Source organism: Trematomus bernacchii, unplaced genomic scaffold, assembly GCF_902827165.1.
Source record: "Trematomus bernacchii unplaced genomic scaffold, fTreBer1.1, whole genome shotgun sequence".
Classification (NCBI taxonomy): Eukaryota; Metazoa; Chordata; class Actinopteri; order Perciformes; family Nototheniidae; genus Trematomus; species Trematomus bernacchii.
This window is the reverse complement of record NW_022987564.1, coordinates 6,045,745-6,062,646: the sequence shown is the minus strand read 5'-3', so window position 1 is coordinate 6,062,646 and position 16,902 is coordinate 6,045,745. Positions and strand designations below refer to the sequence as shown.

Here is a 16,902-nt window from a genome sequence, read left to right as displayed (position 1 = left end):
AGAGTTACGTGGGTTGTTGTTAGCATCTAGTGCTAGCTCGGAGCTAACGGAGATTAGAAGCTGTTTCAACAATAAGGAGAGGGAGAGTCCTCTCCTGTCGGACTGAGAGAGATAACGTCAGCTCAGGGAGGTAAAGGACTCTCTGAGTGATTAGGTTGTAAACTTTAGTCTAGTTATCTCAGTGGGTCTCAAACGGTTTGGTCATCTATGTAAACAAATATTTCCATCTATGTAATATATAGTTGTATATAAAATAAGTTAAGAAATCCTTCCAATGTGTACTATAGGTCAGTACAAAAATAAAAAACACAGTTTGAAAGGGGAGTGATTAGTCAAATATGCATAAATAAAAAGAAAAAATGCAGACTAGGTAAGATAAAGATAGGAGAGAGGAGTTTATCAATGATTTGTTATTGGTTGTGAGCATATTCTAATGGCTTTTTGATTATTGAAATATATACAGTTCTGTTTCATATGAGTGTTGAGAACTGTATCCATAAATCTCTTAATGTTGCCCTCAAAGTGCACCAGATTGATGCATTCAACTTCAATTTAAAGAAACAAATCTTCCCGGGGTGCATGCCCCCGGACCCCCCTAGAGGATGTCAGGTAATCACAAATAAAACAGGTTCACATGGATAAGATACTAGATAAGTGTGCACACTCATTATATACACTACACATTTTTCTTGGATTTGTTAACACTATAGTCCCTAATATATTTGTAGAAAGGCAGGAAATGGAATTAAATTGAGAAAATATTTCATTGCGGAGGACCCCCTGTTTTGTGTCCCCCCCACTTCTCAAACCAAAGTTACACCCTTGCCTGTACACTTGATTTGCTGTGACTTTTTTATGAGCCTGGCTTAGATAAGTCTGCATGTAGAGTTGTACAGTTGTAGCAGAGTTGTTGCTAAAGACAGGGTTGCACAGCTTCTAGTATTGGATCAGTCTTCTGAAATCACTCTCTAAATTATTCGTGACCTGGACCTGGTAAATCAGCCCAGTCCCTGCTGCCTAGAGGGCGAAGGCATTTTCTGAGACACATTTTGATACCTTTGTGGGGCCTTCAGGTTATAATAAACTGTTCTAACCAGTGCTTAGAGAGGTAACTGTGTTCCAAACAGTGAAGGTTTGCTCTTGGATGTTTTTGAAGTATTTGATTTGAAAAGTATCAATGTTAGCATCCCACCATGTCTATACCTACAGATACGCTTACTATGAAACACTTAGCATGGCTCTGTCCACATGATACATCTGTGAAAGTTGTCGTTTTTATGGGGTTATTTTCTTTCTTACGGATTTCTTGATTAGGTAACTTGAGATGGGTTTTAGAGTGTCTTGATGCTAAATGAAGCTACACTAAGAGATCCAGCTGCTTCTTCACATATGGCATCCAGATAGGAGGGGTATCAATCTTCTCATCTAACTCAACAAGATACGTGTATTTCTGAACATGTCGAAGCATTACTTTAACAAATTCGATATCAAAATAATAAAAAAACATGTTTAATTTAAATAAAAGGGTTGTTTGATATCTCTTTTTATCTTTCTAGTATGATTTGTACCATTGGTATTAGCATCGTAGCATGCTGTGAACATTTATCTAACAGTACCCTTTTAAAAGGCCCTGAGCAGAAAAGCATATGAGTCGCATGGTGCTTAAAAACCCCTGGCTGTTGAATCAACCTTTGTAAAACAAGTCTTAGGATTTGTCAAGATCGTCGTCAACAATCATCATGAGATCATGAGAGCAGATTGTTTTGAATGGGATCATTGATCTCGTACCCAGAGCTGAAGTGGCACTTTGATGATGTTTCTTTAGTTTTTATGACCGTTGAAAATTAATTTCCCCGGACTATATTCTTTTATCAAAGGGTTGTTTCTTCTCTGACAGTGTTATGATGACATTTTTGTGAACACTCAACCCTCTTTGTTGCTAAGGGATACAGCATTCACAAAGATAAGGATAAGAAAAACAAGCATCTCCCACCTCAGGCACCTCTGGCAGTTCAAGAAAATAAAAAAGTTAAAAAGTCTAAAATATAACCGCAATGCAATTTGTCCCTCGGTCCTACTTTTGGCTGATTGTTTGATCTCCGCAGTGGTCAATTGAAGTGGCGTAATAACTGAACCCTCAGTAGAGTGCTTTGATCTTTTTCTAAATGTTAACGCTCTGAAGAAAATAAGCTTTTCTTGAGTTTTCTGGGTTGTGAACTACATTAAACTTTTCCACTGATTATGCATGCCTTACCATAATCACATAATTTATAGTATCCCTCTCCATAAGATACTCACAGCAACATTTCAATGAAGACTGTTCTGATTTACAGTGTGTGTGTTTGTGTGTGAGCAGTACTTTGTAACGGGCGTTGTGAGTAAATTGCATTATTATGAGGCATATTTCACTGACAGCTCTGTATACTGTATGAACCGGTCTAACAATATATTTGTGTCCTAGAGAATAGAATAGCCCTCGGCATAGTAAAGGCTGTGCGAATATTTCGAAGTGCTAGATCGATTTTTTCAGCAGTTTTAGTGCCCAATTATCAATAATTCCTCCAGTGTTTACAGATAACAGTACGCTGCTTTGTCTTATTTACTGTCAATTTAACCCAGTCTACGATTTTACCTCTTACTTTTTTCACAGGAACTGGAGCGAGTGACAGCGTTGCAGGCCAACCTGCAGCTGGCAGCGGTCATTTGCACGAATGCAAGAAGGTTAGTGTTATTTTTTATACTATTCACTAATAAATTGCTGCTGAAATAGCCCGTTTAAACTGCATCTGCATACCAAGTGATTTCCTCATAAACATGTCCAGTCATATATTCTCTGTCTGTTAATGTGGTCAGAAATAAAAAACATATTTTGCCTTGAAATAAAGTCTGAATCGAAAACGTTCCACCATACATTTACTCTGCACATCAATATAATGTTTATTTGGTTATCATGCTTGATGTTTTGTTGTTGTGGGTAATCAGATGAGACTTTTTGTTTAAGGGTTTCTTAAAGTTTGGGTTGTGGTAAACTGTATTTTCTTTTTTGAGAGCAGGTATCATGATTCATGTCTCTGTTGTTATTAATTATGATTGCTAACACACACATTTTGGTGAGCCTGTAGTATGAAGAGCTTACATTATTCATACTAGTGAGTGGTTTGTAAAACCATTAAATATTTTGTAAAATAGGCTTTTGGTGCTCTGCATTAATTGGGATAATGACTACAGGGAAAACACCAAGACCATATACTGTACATTGTTTGTGTGTGTTATTATAGATGCACATTATTATCAAAACAGTTCCAGAGGTTGCTACTAGTAGGTTGGACTTTTAAATTCCTACTTAGCATAGTAGCATTCATATTTATTGATATTCCCCCTGTTCTGTGACGTCTCGTTTTAAGGCAACTGAGCGTGTCGAAGGAAGAATTCACAGAAGCCAGCTTGGGTCTTTTAGCCAATCAGAGGAGGCGGCAGCTGCTGACAGGCCTGCTGAAGTCACTGAGGACCATCAAGACGCTGGTAAAGTTTACACTCAGGGTTGACACACAACATATTTAGTTCCAAACTGCATCTAGCTATAGTGTTAGTGAAGACTGGAGTAATGCCACAAAGACCGGATACGTGTAAGGACATGTGACTAAATGTTGAGCTGTTTATTAAAATCCATTAAGGCAAGGTCACTATACTACCTAGTCTACATCATAGTTTCATTGCAAATGGTTTAAAATTAAAATTAAATTTAAATGAATAAAAACATATATTCTTAAACAGTTTTCTATGATCAGTCACTTATTACCTTGTGTGTGATCATTGACACACCTTCAACACAGCTGTGGACTATCATGCAACTATGGGCTGTAATTAAACACTGTGTCACATAATGATTGTAGGTATGTCTTGAGAAAGGTCCCTGTGACCCAAACGTCCACCCTTTTGAAATAAATCAATGGCGGTGGGATAACTGTGTGTGGGAATAGTCTTCTATCTTTGGATCCTGGGGGGAATCTATTCCCTGAATCACAAAGAAGATAAAACAAATGGTGTACTTGTTCCCTTCTACTCATCTGAACGTTGAAACATTTTTTACCAACATGGTGCTGATAGAAAACCATGTAGCTAGTGTTGAAGTAATTATCCATCATATTGTGGCCTGGTATTGATTTATGCTGTATTAATGTTTTCTCCTTCATCTCATTCTTCCCCTCACAGCAAAGAACAGATGTGAGACTCAGCGAGATGCTTGAGGTATTGTAGTCCTTTACAATGTGTTTGTTTACAGACAAACACACACACATAAACACACACTCATGCAGGTATATGTGCAGGGATACATTTATACTTGACTTAAAAGGTCAAACATCAGTAGGGATTGTGCTTTAAAAGCCAAACCCACACAAACACAAGACGCTCCCACAAACGCCCGTCTATTGTGAAGGTCAGGTGTAGCACATGGAGTAGATCTGACTTCCACTTAGTGTAATCCTTAGTTATCCGCACAGCATCGGCAGCAACAACCATTTTTCAAGAAGTTCAAACAAAACTCAATGCACAAAAGAAATCACATAATAATATAACTGTCATAATCCAGATTGTGAACCAGACTTATTCTTGATATATTTGGTTTTCATACATTAAATGACCTCACCTCTGCGTGACTTTAGGAGGAAGACTATCCAGGTGCGATCCAGCTCTGTCTGGAATGTCAAAAGGCTGCCAGCACCTTCAAACACTACAGCTGCATCAGGTACAGTATGACCAGATTGATAGAGTGATATTTAGTTGTCTTTAAATGGGAGCAGGCTGGCACCGCTATGGGTGGATGAAACGTTTTCTGTGTACTTCACTCCTATTGTGAGACCAGTTACATCAGGCAGGCAGCGGGGGAGTCATGTGATACGGATGGTTTGACTGAAAAACACATCAACATACGGACGGACAGACACGCTCAACACACTGAACTTGAACCATTTAGGGTGGCTATTATTGTAACAATTCTAATCGTGATTATTTTGTTCAATATTGAGATTGTGATTATTAAATATGATCATACTCATTGATTTTCCCGAGCAACATGGATTAATTAAAACAATCGGTTTTTAGCAGTGAATTTTGTTGAATTTAAAATAGGAATCAACGGAAAAACCAATTAAAAGATAAATAAAATAAATTCTGTATAATTCTATACACGCACACACATACATATATAACTGAATGCAAAAATTGCATAAATAAAATAATATATAGAAAATGGATCAGACCAAAAGATATCTGCTATGTCATTGTGCACCGCCACAAAATACTGAAAGCTCTTAAACCTATTTTGAACATTTTGTAAGGCTGGTCATGCTTGATTTATAACACAGCACAAAAGGAGAGCATTATTGCCAGATGGAAAACAGCCCAAAAATCTCGATAACCTTTTTTTCTTATACGTTGGAAGCCAAAATTGTAATGGATTGAAAATAAATGTGATTAATTGCCCATCCCTGGAACCATTGTCGGTACACAATGAGTTTTTTTGTGTTTTGATTGTGCCCAAACACAAGTGCCCATAATAAACCTTCTTCTCTGAGTATATGGAAGATACTGCAAAAATAAATAAACTAAACTAAACTAAACTAAACATGTATGTGCACCGAGGTAGGCTTGGCCACATTGAATACCAGAGGGCCAATCATCCCTGTCCCTTTGATTTTCTGTGTAATCGTGCTCAATTTGTGGCCGTACATTAGGCGGGAGCCACAGTACTCCTTTGTATGTATTGATTAAAGATTGATGTGGGATGTACGTCACTGCTGGTATCTCCCTCTTACTGTGAGACCACGTACAAACTCGGACAGAATATCTTGTCAAGAGCTCTATGTGAATACATTTCTTTACCTCAGCTCACACACAAATACATCGTTTTCCAACCTTCATTTTCCATTGTTGTCTTGCACGGCAAAGTGTTTGTTCGTCTATCTTTGGAGCTAGCATTGACATCACCAAATGATGAGCTCCTTGTCAACACCGCTCAGTGTTAGCTCACAGCTCCTCCCGCACACACAGACCTTTTAAACAACTCTGCTCACCTGCACATTTATCCGCCTCACCTGATTGGGACAATGCGGTTAGAGTGACAGAATAAGTGCTGGGAAATGGTGATCAATATGGTAACATTATGCACAGCGGATTGTTGTGGTATGGAAATCTCCTTCCATTGTTCTTTGTCACTTGCAGCTGCTCTTTATTACGCTGGATGTCTGTTTTGTGAATGTGCTGGATCATGGTGTGCAGAACAGAGTTGATCATCATTATCCACCAATGATACAATCCATTGCAACCATTCCGTGATCAACATAAAAAGAGGCTCTTTTTTTGTTTGTATCTGTTAATACAGCTGCATTGCAAACGTGCAGCTGGTTAGACATTCGATTGAACTCTTCACCTTTGCTTTCCTTTGCAATATGCTAATTCTGCTTCCTGGACGCAGTAGTTTAAACCTTGGTGCATTGATCACACATCTGTCACTTTTTGCATCAGCATTGCTTGAGCCCTAACTGCAGCATTGCCCCTATACCTTAGCACCTAGTTGCTGGTCTGCTGCACTCTGATTTAACCTTGAAGCTACGGTATGCTCCTCCATGCGCTGCTAAATGCTCTTCAGTACACTGAGGCTTGTTTCACGCCTGCCCTTCCTTTGTCCCTGTCCAAAACGCTTTAAAAGTCAATATTGCTTCCCCCAGAAGGCACCTAGACAACCTCATGCTCCGTTTCAGTCCATTTTCATCAGACAGTGGCAGCTCTTGGGCAGCTTAAGACCCCTAGCATGCCAGCACGATGTTCACAAACTGTAACTCTGCTGTGGTCTTAGAAAAACAAAGGTGTGATTTAAAAAGACACCAACAGCATCTCTGTCAGATTGTGGGCCTCATAGAAGTAAGACAAAAATGTTGTACAATTTGACAGTGATCAATTAAAAATGAACCTGTATGTATGATTTCGTTTTTATATACTTTTAATTGATCATACACACATTATTTCCATTTAACAGTTTAAGATCAGTGAAATCAAAAACATGAAATCCTAAATGTATATTAACCTCCCATCTGTTAACTCTCTGAATCTCAATATGTTTCACTCTTTGAAGCCCGTCCCATGCCACTATAACAGTGACCAACATGACTACAGCAAAAACAGCACTCTCACAAACTCTGAGCGTCCTGCAGGATCCTTGAAGCACTTGAAGACTCCTACTTTGCCAAATGAGCAAGTCAGCAGTCACAGTGGAGGGGCTTGCCTCGAGGCGCTGTGGACAGCTATTGCCAGTGATACCCGACACACAGATTTCCACGAATCTCCTTTTCAATCTTTTTGTTCCCTGTGGGGAACAGCTTGTTAATTAGGTTTCTCTCCTCATCGGTTATTTAAGCATTCTGTGTGATCATGGAAGGGAGCCAGTATGTGGGGAGGAGCTGCATCTGCACACACATGATCACTCACCGGACAGTGAGTCATTCGGCATGATATTCATGGGGTGAACACAATAACAGGAGGACTGGACAATATGGTCACCTGGGTTATCGACCTTTAGTTGACCTCTTGTGTTGTTTTTCAAGAGTCCAGAGAGTTCTTTAACATGATTAAATATTACATTATTGAACCAAGCATTAAAGGCTCCATTTGTGTGATTTCAAGTGCTCTGGTTGGTTCTCCAGTCCCCTTTCAGACTTATATAATGCACTTGTCGATTAAAGGGGACCTATCATGCAAAATGCACTTTTGTACGTCTTTTATACATGAATATGTGTCCCCGGTGTTCCAGGGAACTCACCAAGTGTCAGAAAACACAACCCTCTCTATTTTCCTCCATATCCAAATCTCTAAAAAAGGGGCTGCAACGGATCTGATAAAAACTGATCCAGATTTGAACACTTTCCTGACGTCAGGACAGTGGCGCTACGGCTATTGGGCCAACTCCACCAATCAGGAGGAGACAACCACGGCATTGCCGTTCGAAAGTGCTGGAGACGTTGTAGTACATATGCCAGGCCTCTAGATGGTGCTGTTGCTCACAGAATCAACCCTTGCTAAAACAGATCTAAAAAATGTCAAATTGAGCAAAATGAGGCATGGCTAAAATGCATGATCTGTTTGGTATTTTGAAAAAAAAAAAGTATAAATATGCCTTATATAGGTATGGTCCTACACTATATTATTCAAATATAGCATGATAGGTCCACTTTAAGTTTAGTGATTATGATGAGTAACAGAAGATGTGATGATGTGAAGACTGTAATGTGTTCTGTAATGTGTTAAATAAGTAAATTGTAGGGAAATACACTTATATACTTTTCTTTCTGAAAGAGTTATTTTAGAAGATTGATGCCACTTTTGTGGCCGTACGCTACATATGGAGCTCAGCTAATGGTCAGCTTAGCTTAGCAAAAAGCTGAAAGCAGAGGGCGAATGGTTATCCTGGCTCTGTCCAAAGGTCTCAAAGTGTGACAATAATTATGTTCTATCTCGCTTGTTTGATCCACATAAAAACCGAAATGTAAAAACAACTCCTGTTTTTTACGGGAGTTGTTTAGTTACTATTTCATACATGAGGATTTCACAGATTTTGTCTGTTTCTGATTCAGATTAAAGGAACAAGATGAAACATGTGAATTAGTGACAGAGATGCGAGTGTACTTAGAGCTTTGGACCGTTTCTCCTGTTTTCAGTTTTGTATACTAAGCTGAGGTAAGCTAATCAAACATCTAACTCTTTGCAAGAAAGCAGATACGCTTAGTAATTTACCACATTTTTGGAATGTGCACTTAAGTTCCTTTAACCACTAGGTATGTAACGCCCTGTTGCTGCCCAGTTTTCTTAATGTTCGTCAACCATTGCCGGATGTCTGCCATGCTGTGACGAGCACTGGTTCTTGTTCTGGGAAATTGGAGTTCTCAGCCTTACACTCATGTGTTCTTAAGCCCCTGAGCATTGAAGTGGTGGGAGGATTTTGTTTCCTCCTAAATGCGTTTTCAACACTGTTCAGTTTGTGGTTAAGCTTCTGTTCCTTTACCATCCTCCAGCGTGGGAGTATTAAAGAAAGTTGTGTGGTGAACAGGTAATTTATCCTGTTGGCCTCTGCTCCTCTGGTGTATCTTCTTAGTGTGGCTGCCAATGCTGAAAACCTTTGTTTAGCACTCTCATGGGCTCTGCATATGGACATTCAGACACGTTTTGCTTCAGTAGCCAGGACCTGACATTGATGCGTTCACCCCTCTGTAGTCGAGCCAGCTTCCATACTTTGCGTGTTTAAATTGGCTTCCAATCCCAGTTTGAGGATACTTTGGGCTATGACTTACTAAAACTGAGAATGTCTTATGTTATCATTGCTGCGGTACATACCAACCCAATGGATCCTTTTACAGTTTTGTAATAGCAATAGAGCTCCGAGTAGCTCTCTGTTGGCATCTGCTACTGTATGTCACACTGTTTCATAGAAAATTCCCTATCATCCATGGCACTTTAGTTCAGACGCTCATAAGTAGCTTCTTTGATCAGTTTCCTGATGTGGTGAGAGCAACGCTGGCATTGTTTTGTCCTTGTGAGTCTGTGTGTGCTCCATCGTGTCAAAATTGGCTTTTTGAGACTCTTACTTAAGTGGGAACTACCATTAAATCTGTTTTGAGTATTTGCCAGTTTGTATCTTTTTCTCTGTGTCTGTCAGTGGAAAGATTTTGTGACTGATATAGCGTTGATCAAAATGAAGGACTTTAAAGATGGGTGCGGTCACAGCAATAGTGTTGGAAATGGCGATTAGCCCCCCACCCAACTATACACTCTCCGCCAATATGGTCTCCATTTTGAACATTTGTTTACTGTCGTTGTTTCAGTTGGTTTGGAAACAACCTGTAGGACTCCTGCAGCCTCCTCTCAGTTTCTCTCCCCCCCCCCCCGCCTCCCTCTCCTAACTCGATACCCAACTGAAGCTAAGACGCTTAATTAGCAATTTATTAAGGACACTCTCTCCCTTGGGCTGCTGCGGGCTCACAAGGCCCAACATAAGTGCGGGCTGACCTGAAAAAGACCCCAAGCCAAGCAGGGACAGAGGCAGGGGAACAGATGATGATTATAAATGGGTGAGTTGCAGGGGGAGTCACATGGGAATATAATTGGTGTCTCGGGACAGGAAAAGTAGTCGTGATTTATTTTGCTACTTGAGTTAAAAGCAATCCCAGGATGCGGCAAAAAAAAAACGAGCACACTCCAAGGATGGGTAGGCGTTTTGTATCCGTGTCTGGTCCATGCAGAGACACACACACACACACACACACACACACACACACACGGACACACGGACACGGACACACACACGGACACACACACGGACACACACACGGACACACGGACATAGACATTGAAGTACAAGCACTTGAAACACAAAAAAACTTGTCTTCCCAACAGACAATTGTGCGAAACATGGCTGCAGCTTGCTGATTGATGAGTGTTCCTCTTTGAGAAGACTTTATTCATTTGAAATGTAAACCGAGCCACATTGTGGTTCCTATAATAGTACTCAATTATTCGAAGAATATTGAAAGGAGATTAACTAAAGGCAATGACAAACAAAGACATTTATAAACTATTATTTATTTTTCTCTGACTTCTGGTGTGCACTATCCAATGAAGTCATTATTTAAATACTTTTTGTAATTTTATCGATAAAAACCTTTAACAATGAATAATCATTTATATGGATAAAGTTAGTGGTTAGTTGATACCATTTTTCCTTCAGAATTGAGGAACTTATCATCATTCTTCTTTCCCCCCTCACAGTGAATTGAATTCCAAACTACAAGACACTCTGGAGCAAATAGAGGTATGTGGCTTTCTGATTTATCTCTAATTTAGTTATTTGTGAGCAATATCATTAAAGAGATTTCAAACGGTGAATAAGATTGTGGTCTAACCTTGTAATTTTCCAGAAGCACTCATCTGAAAGAAGCAATTTATACTTCATTTTGACATTTTAATAGTTTCTCATTCTGGGCCTGCAAAATATTGACACATTCAGAAAGTCATTATTATCAGTGAGCAAGCACAGTAAATGATCTGTTATATCTCTAGCTGGGTCTTGGTGTTTATGTGTGATAAATGGTATGCAAAGCAATTTTCTCCACACCGCTGCTGCTGCGCTTGAGTAGATTCATTACTTACACTTTTGTCTGTACACAAGAAACAGGCGTGCATGTGCACACACATGCACAGTCACACGGCAAGGTGCTTGTTTGTTTACTCGTCAGCCTGAGTTTGTTAATAAGCAAAGCAAAATCCTCCAAAATCATAAAGGTAAACGGTTGCACAGAGAACAGACAAACACAGACACACATCGAGAGCCAACCCAAGATCCAAAAGCACCTTACCAATATAATGATTTAGTATTCATATAATAATAAACTATAAATATACATATACTCTTCATATACAACATATGCTGTGTGTATGCTTTACACAATGGAGTCGTCACTGGTTGGCCTAGTCTGTAAACTCCATCATCTCACGCACGCGCACACACACACACACACACACACACACACACACACACACACACACACACACACACACACACACACACACACACACACACACACACACACACACACACACACACACACACACACACACACACACGCTTGAATCTCCTAATGTCAATGCCTTCTATAGAAGAGCAACCAAGCAGTCAACCAAGGAAAGCAATTTTTCTATAAATAAAACACTTTGTGCTCTCTCAGCATGATTAAGCCCAAAAGAAACTCAGAGAACATCTTATATCAGTGAGGTTTTGTACAGTATGTACAAGTTTAAAATATATTGGGCAGTGGTTGTTTTATAAAGTAAAACGTTGAATATATCTTAAGAGATGTCAAAAAGCTACAGAATCGGTGTGTGTTTACTACTTAATTATTTTTACCGCATAAAAAAAGGAATCTGAGGAAAACTGCAATAGAAGGAACTAAAGGTGGAGATTTTAAAATGTCACATCTAGGGGATTAATCCTCATATGACCGATCATTAAGCACCATTAAAAACGCCACTACATTTAATTCGACCAATTTACAATGGCACTCACTAATTTGGTTTCTCTTAAAGTGTTTTTGAAAAGGAATTCAGCTCAAATATAAACTGACTATTTCTATGCAAATAGTTACTGCTTACAAATCACTACAGAACAAATGTCACCCTTCCTCATAGTGTTTAAGTGCAGCTTCAAACATACATTAATGTGCGATGATGCAATGCATTTGATCACTTTCCGCCTCTGTCAGCGCTATACTGTATTCTTTGAGGTGGGCTTATTGTGTCAGGGTTGTTAAACATGTACATGTTCACTTTCTGCTAACCTTGATTTACTTTCTTACCTCTCTTTTTATCTCTTTGTCAAAGACTTTCACCCACACAAGTTTTATAAATAGTATAAATACACCCACATGCACATCCAATTGACCTTGACCTTGTGTGGTAGCTAATACATCTGCACATCTACATCTAAATCCCGGGTCTTAACGTTGATAATCCCTCTCTTTTCTTTTCCTTTGCCGTCCATCTATTTCTGCCTCCAGGAGCAGCTTGATGTCGCCCTGTCGAAGACTTGTAAGAACTTTGATGTTTCGCACTACACCAAGGTCCAGCTGGCCTACACTCTCCTGGGAAAGACACAGGTCAGTCGTTGGATCATTTTAAGGTCACAGGAAATAGCTAAACATGACCTCATCTACTGCATACGTCCTTTTATATGACTCTTGATCTTACTCTTGTTTTCTCTAGGGGGTTTATAAGAATATTGTATGTCTTGTCTTTTCCTATCCTTAATTTATATCTAGGGTAATGTGCAATCAGTAGCCATTGTTTTTTTCTTTATTCTCAGAACCTCTTGCCATCATTTAGATAAGAAAAGTATAAAAAAATCGTCCATAGACAAACTGGTTAAACCAATACAGCAATCAAGGAACGGTAATTTGTTTTATTGAAGTTCCTATTTGTCATTATTATCCATTCCTTTCTTACTAAACGGATTTTACACCAGTGTTTGAATTCAGGGTTCTCTCATTGGAGTAGAGAATATTTTAGGCCACAGGGCATGCATGTCATCCTATGTGATAAGGTTATTCATTCCTTACTGTCAATCAACTGACACCCATATAAATCATCCACAAAAATGAAAATATCATACTTTCTGTATAAATGCCTGGGAACAAAACTAATAGAGCATAATAGTAGAACTCAAATGACAAAGCATTATCTTTCTCTTCTCACTCTCCTCTTACTCCTTATATCCCATTCCAGCCCTTATATATTTTGTTAAAACGCATCAATCTCGAATGCTAGGGCCTGTCTTTAATACCCCTTTGCTCCATCAACATCTCCAACATTTAACTTGGCTCTGATCTCCCTTTTCTGCTTTAAATTACTTTTCTTCTCACCAGATCTTGAGCTTTCTGTTAAGCTGAAAAAATATAGTTTTTCTTCCACTCCCTACTCCTGTACCAATGCTCTCTTGTATGACTAACCAGTCAAGCCTTGAGTATTAACAAGCTGTGTGCTAACATCATCTTTGTAATCAATATTTGTTACTTTCCTACCAAAATGGGGACCGGTATCCACTAAAATGAGAAGCAATCAAGCACGGTAATTTTAAACGATGATGAGGCTGTTGTGTCTGAGAATAACATATTTCAACCAAATGTATATGGACTCGGTAATTCCACAAATGCAGTTCCATTCATCATGAAGCATTATGAGTCATAGCAGCTCCTACAATGCACATTTTCGCTCAGCCTACAAGTGATGGTAATTAAAGCCTGTATGGGTTCATTGCTCAGGACTTACAGTGGGTGTTAAAGGATTTTACTCGATGGATGTAATTGGACAGAGACACTTAACTCAAATTGAGTTGCATTGGTTGAATACTGTTCTGCAAACATGACATTTAACTATACAGCTTTAAAATGTTCAACCGCCAACGTAGACATCATAAAATAAAGTTCAACCACGAATAAAGTTCATTTTTTCCACATTACACTTGGCAGTACCAACGTCTGACAGCTCTTTGCTGATTTACAGTTGAAAAATGTGCTGTTTAATCCAAGTGTAACTGGAGCAAACAAAAAGAGACTTGTTCTCATCCTGGCAATAACAAACTTTTCCGTCATTTTTATTTACAAATTCAGCCACAGTTGATGATAATCAATAAGCTGTGTGACTCTTGACATGAGCAGCCATTTTGAGTTTGAGACCGCGTCATTGATAGTTGTTGAGAATCAATAGTGTTTTTCCTATATCTGTGATAATGAGCGGTTTCCGACTGAAAAGCTAAATAAGGATCTGTTCCCGACTGCCTGTTACTCCTTAAGGCTTATTTTTTTCATATTTTTTAAATGTTTGGCCTGAACAGAATTTGTTTTGCCCGCACTCTCTGCATCTGTGTTTTTCAAACTTATTGTGAAGTCCGGCCGATTTCTTGCCCTCAGGTACTGCAGCTTTCTGAAGAACTGCTCTCATTCGGATGAGTGGTTGTTGAGAAACTAAAAACATAAATAAATACAGAAACCAGTTCCATCTATGACATTTGTCTGAATCTTAGCTGTTACTACAGTCTGGTTTTGCTGCAGTGCACACGAATAAACAAATGACCCCTATTAATCTGACACTGTTTAGTTGGATGTATACATGAACTGAGGCAAGACTCCACTCTTGACCTTCAGTAGCATAACACGTCAAACCATTTGTATTTTCTCTCTCTGCTCTCACTCTCATTACCTGGCTCATAGCCTAATGAGCCTGACACCAGGTTTGCTTTTCTAACATTTATCTGAATGAAACATGTGCTTGTTTTGTATAAGTGGCTGCAGAAGAATGAGTCTGTTTGCTGTTTTAGTTGATTGATAATTATGTCTAAAGATGATGATTATTATGATGTGAGTTGCTATAGTTGCCTGCCGGTTCTTGCAGTCTATGCTTTGGACAGCCAGCAATTTTAATGGTGTTTTTCTGGACAGATGAAGTTGAAAACTGCCTTAGAAAATAGGGAAGAAATGTTTGAATTGCTTCTGTAGCAGCAGCATTCAGAATGGATTTGGGCAACTTTTTTACAGTTTTGAGCTTGTGGTAAGACCATCTAATTGCACTGACACACACATTACCTACAGGGCTTTGCTCATCCCTGTGCCCACGTCTACTACAACTGTGGTGTCCTCGATTCACAATGATCCCATAAGAAAGAATGTGGGTGGGAGCTGCAAAACAGAAAATGATAGTAAATGTAAGAGAAAAAAGTTTAAAAGACTTGAGTTGAGCCCAGTGCAGTGTAGCAAAATGTTATGTTTTTGGGAAAGCAACATAATGATAAATGAAGCAATAAAGAAATTGTACTTTTCCATTAAAAAGCTGTTCATGTTATTTTGTTTTATTACAGCTGCCCCAATCAATATTTTTTATAAAAACATTGGATCTAACCCTAACCCTTCAGCTCTACAATATATTTAAAGGGGACCTATCATGCAAAATGCACTTTTGTACGTCTTTTATACATGAATATGTGTCCCTGGTGTTCCAGGGAACTCACCAAGTGTCATAAAACACAACCCTCTCTATTTTCCTCCATACCCAAATCTCTAAAAAAGGGGCTGCAACGGATCTGATAAAAACTGATCCAGATTTGAACACTTTACTGACGTCAGGAAAGTGGTGCTATGGCTATTGAGCCAACTCTCCACCTATCAGGGGAATGTGGGGTTGGGCCACGGCCGGCCATTGCCGCTCGAAAGCGCTGGAGACGCTGTAGTACATATGCCAGGCCTGTAAGTGGTGCTGTAGTCTGCCACAAAAGCAGCGAAGAAGACTTCCCGCGCATGGTTACCATGGTTACCCTTCTGTTTATTCTCCGCTGTGGCTTTTTTTTCTCCCTCCCCGAGGCAAGCGTTTGCTCCCGCTGCTTTAATGCAATGCAATCCCTCCCCGTCGAGGCAAGCACTGTAATTCTCTCCGGTTAGTCCATCAGCAGATGACAAACACCCACCTCTCCGCCTCTTCCAAGGAACGAGGGGACCGTGCGGCAGAGTTTCAGTTAGGTTTTCTTTCGCCGGTCAAGATGTCCGTTAAAGTTGAAATCTTCCGGACAAAATTAGAATAGTGCCGGTCAAAGGTCTTCTTTGTTATTTATTGAGCTTTAAAACAAATGAATAACGACTTATAAGAATAATACACGGAGGACGGAGCCTCTCTTTTCCTCCCCCTCTTCTGAGAGCCCAGCAGCTGATCTCAGAGCACGTCTCCCCTCTCCTGCAGGGGGGCGTGGTCAGCTGCAGCTCACAGAATCAGCCCCGTGTAAAAACAGTGCTGGAGAACAGCAAATAGAGCGAAATGAGGCATGGCTAAAATGCATGATCTGTTTGGTATTTTGAAAACAGAAACGTATACATATACCTTATATAGGTATGGCCCTACAATATATCATTTAAATATAGCATGATAGGTCCACTTTAAGCTTTTTTTTTTTAAATTGTTTTAAAGCTTGCGACTTTACTGTGTTGTTTAATAGCGCTGTTGTCATTGGACTCATGGCTCAGGATAATGACTCATTATGATGAGATGGCTCAGGGTAATGGAGGAGATAAATGGAGCCACAAGTTAATGTAACATAGCTGGAGGCAGTTAGCTGTGCTGCCATACATGTCACAAAGATACTTTTACCACTGTGTTTCTCTATTTGTATTTGTTATTGCTTCATTAGTGACACTTTCCACAGCAAACTTAGCTGTTTTCAGAGTGTGAATCATGGAAAAACTGGAGGCTAAATTGCCTATTGTCTCTTGGACTTGAACATTGCATTTCCCAGGAGTCGGCTATGGCCATTTTCCCTCATGC

The 16,902-nt window shown here is 39.5% G+C and overlaps 1 protein-coding gene across 1 annotated transcript in view; it reads left to right on the top strand.

Moving 5' to 3' along the window:
* The window catches only part of vps50 (VPS50 EARP/GARPII complex subunit), a 108,510-nt gene that overhangs the window by 24,104 nt on the left and 67,504 nt on the right, over positions 1 to 16,902 (top strand). Inside the window, exons 6-11 of the mRNA XM_034124867.1 lie at positions 2,651 to 2,721; positions 3,405 to 3,522; positions 4,213 to 4,248; positions 4,665 to 4,747; positions 10,816 to 10,858; positions 12,600 to 12,698. Of these exons, the coding sequence (XP_033980758.1) occupies positions 2,651 to 2,721; positions 3,405 to 3,522; positions 4,213 to 4,248; positions 4,665 to 4,747; positions 10,816 to 10,858; positions 12,600 to 12,698 (450 nt within the window). The remainder of the gene's footprint in view (positions 1 to 2,650; positions 2,722 to 3,404; positions 3,523 to 4,212; positions 4,249 to 4,664; positions 4,748 to 10,815; positions 10,859 to 12,599; positions 12,699 to 16,902) is intronic.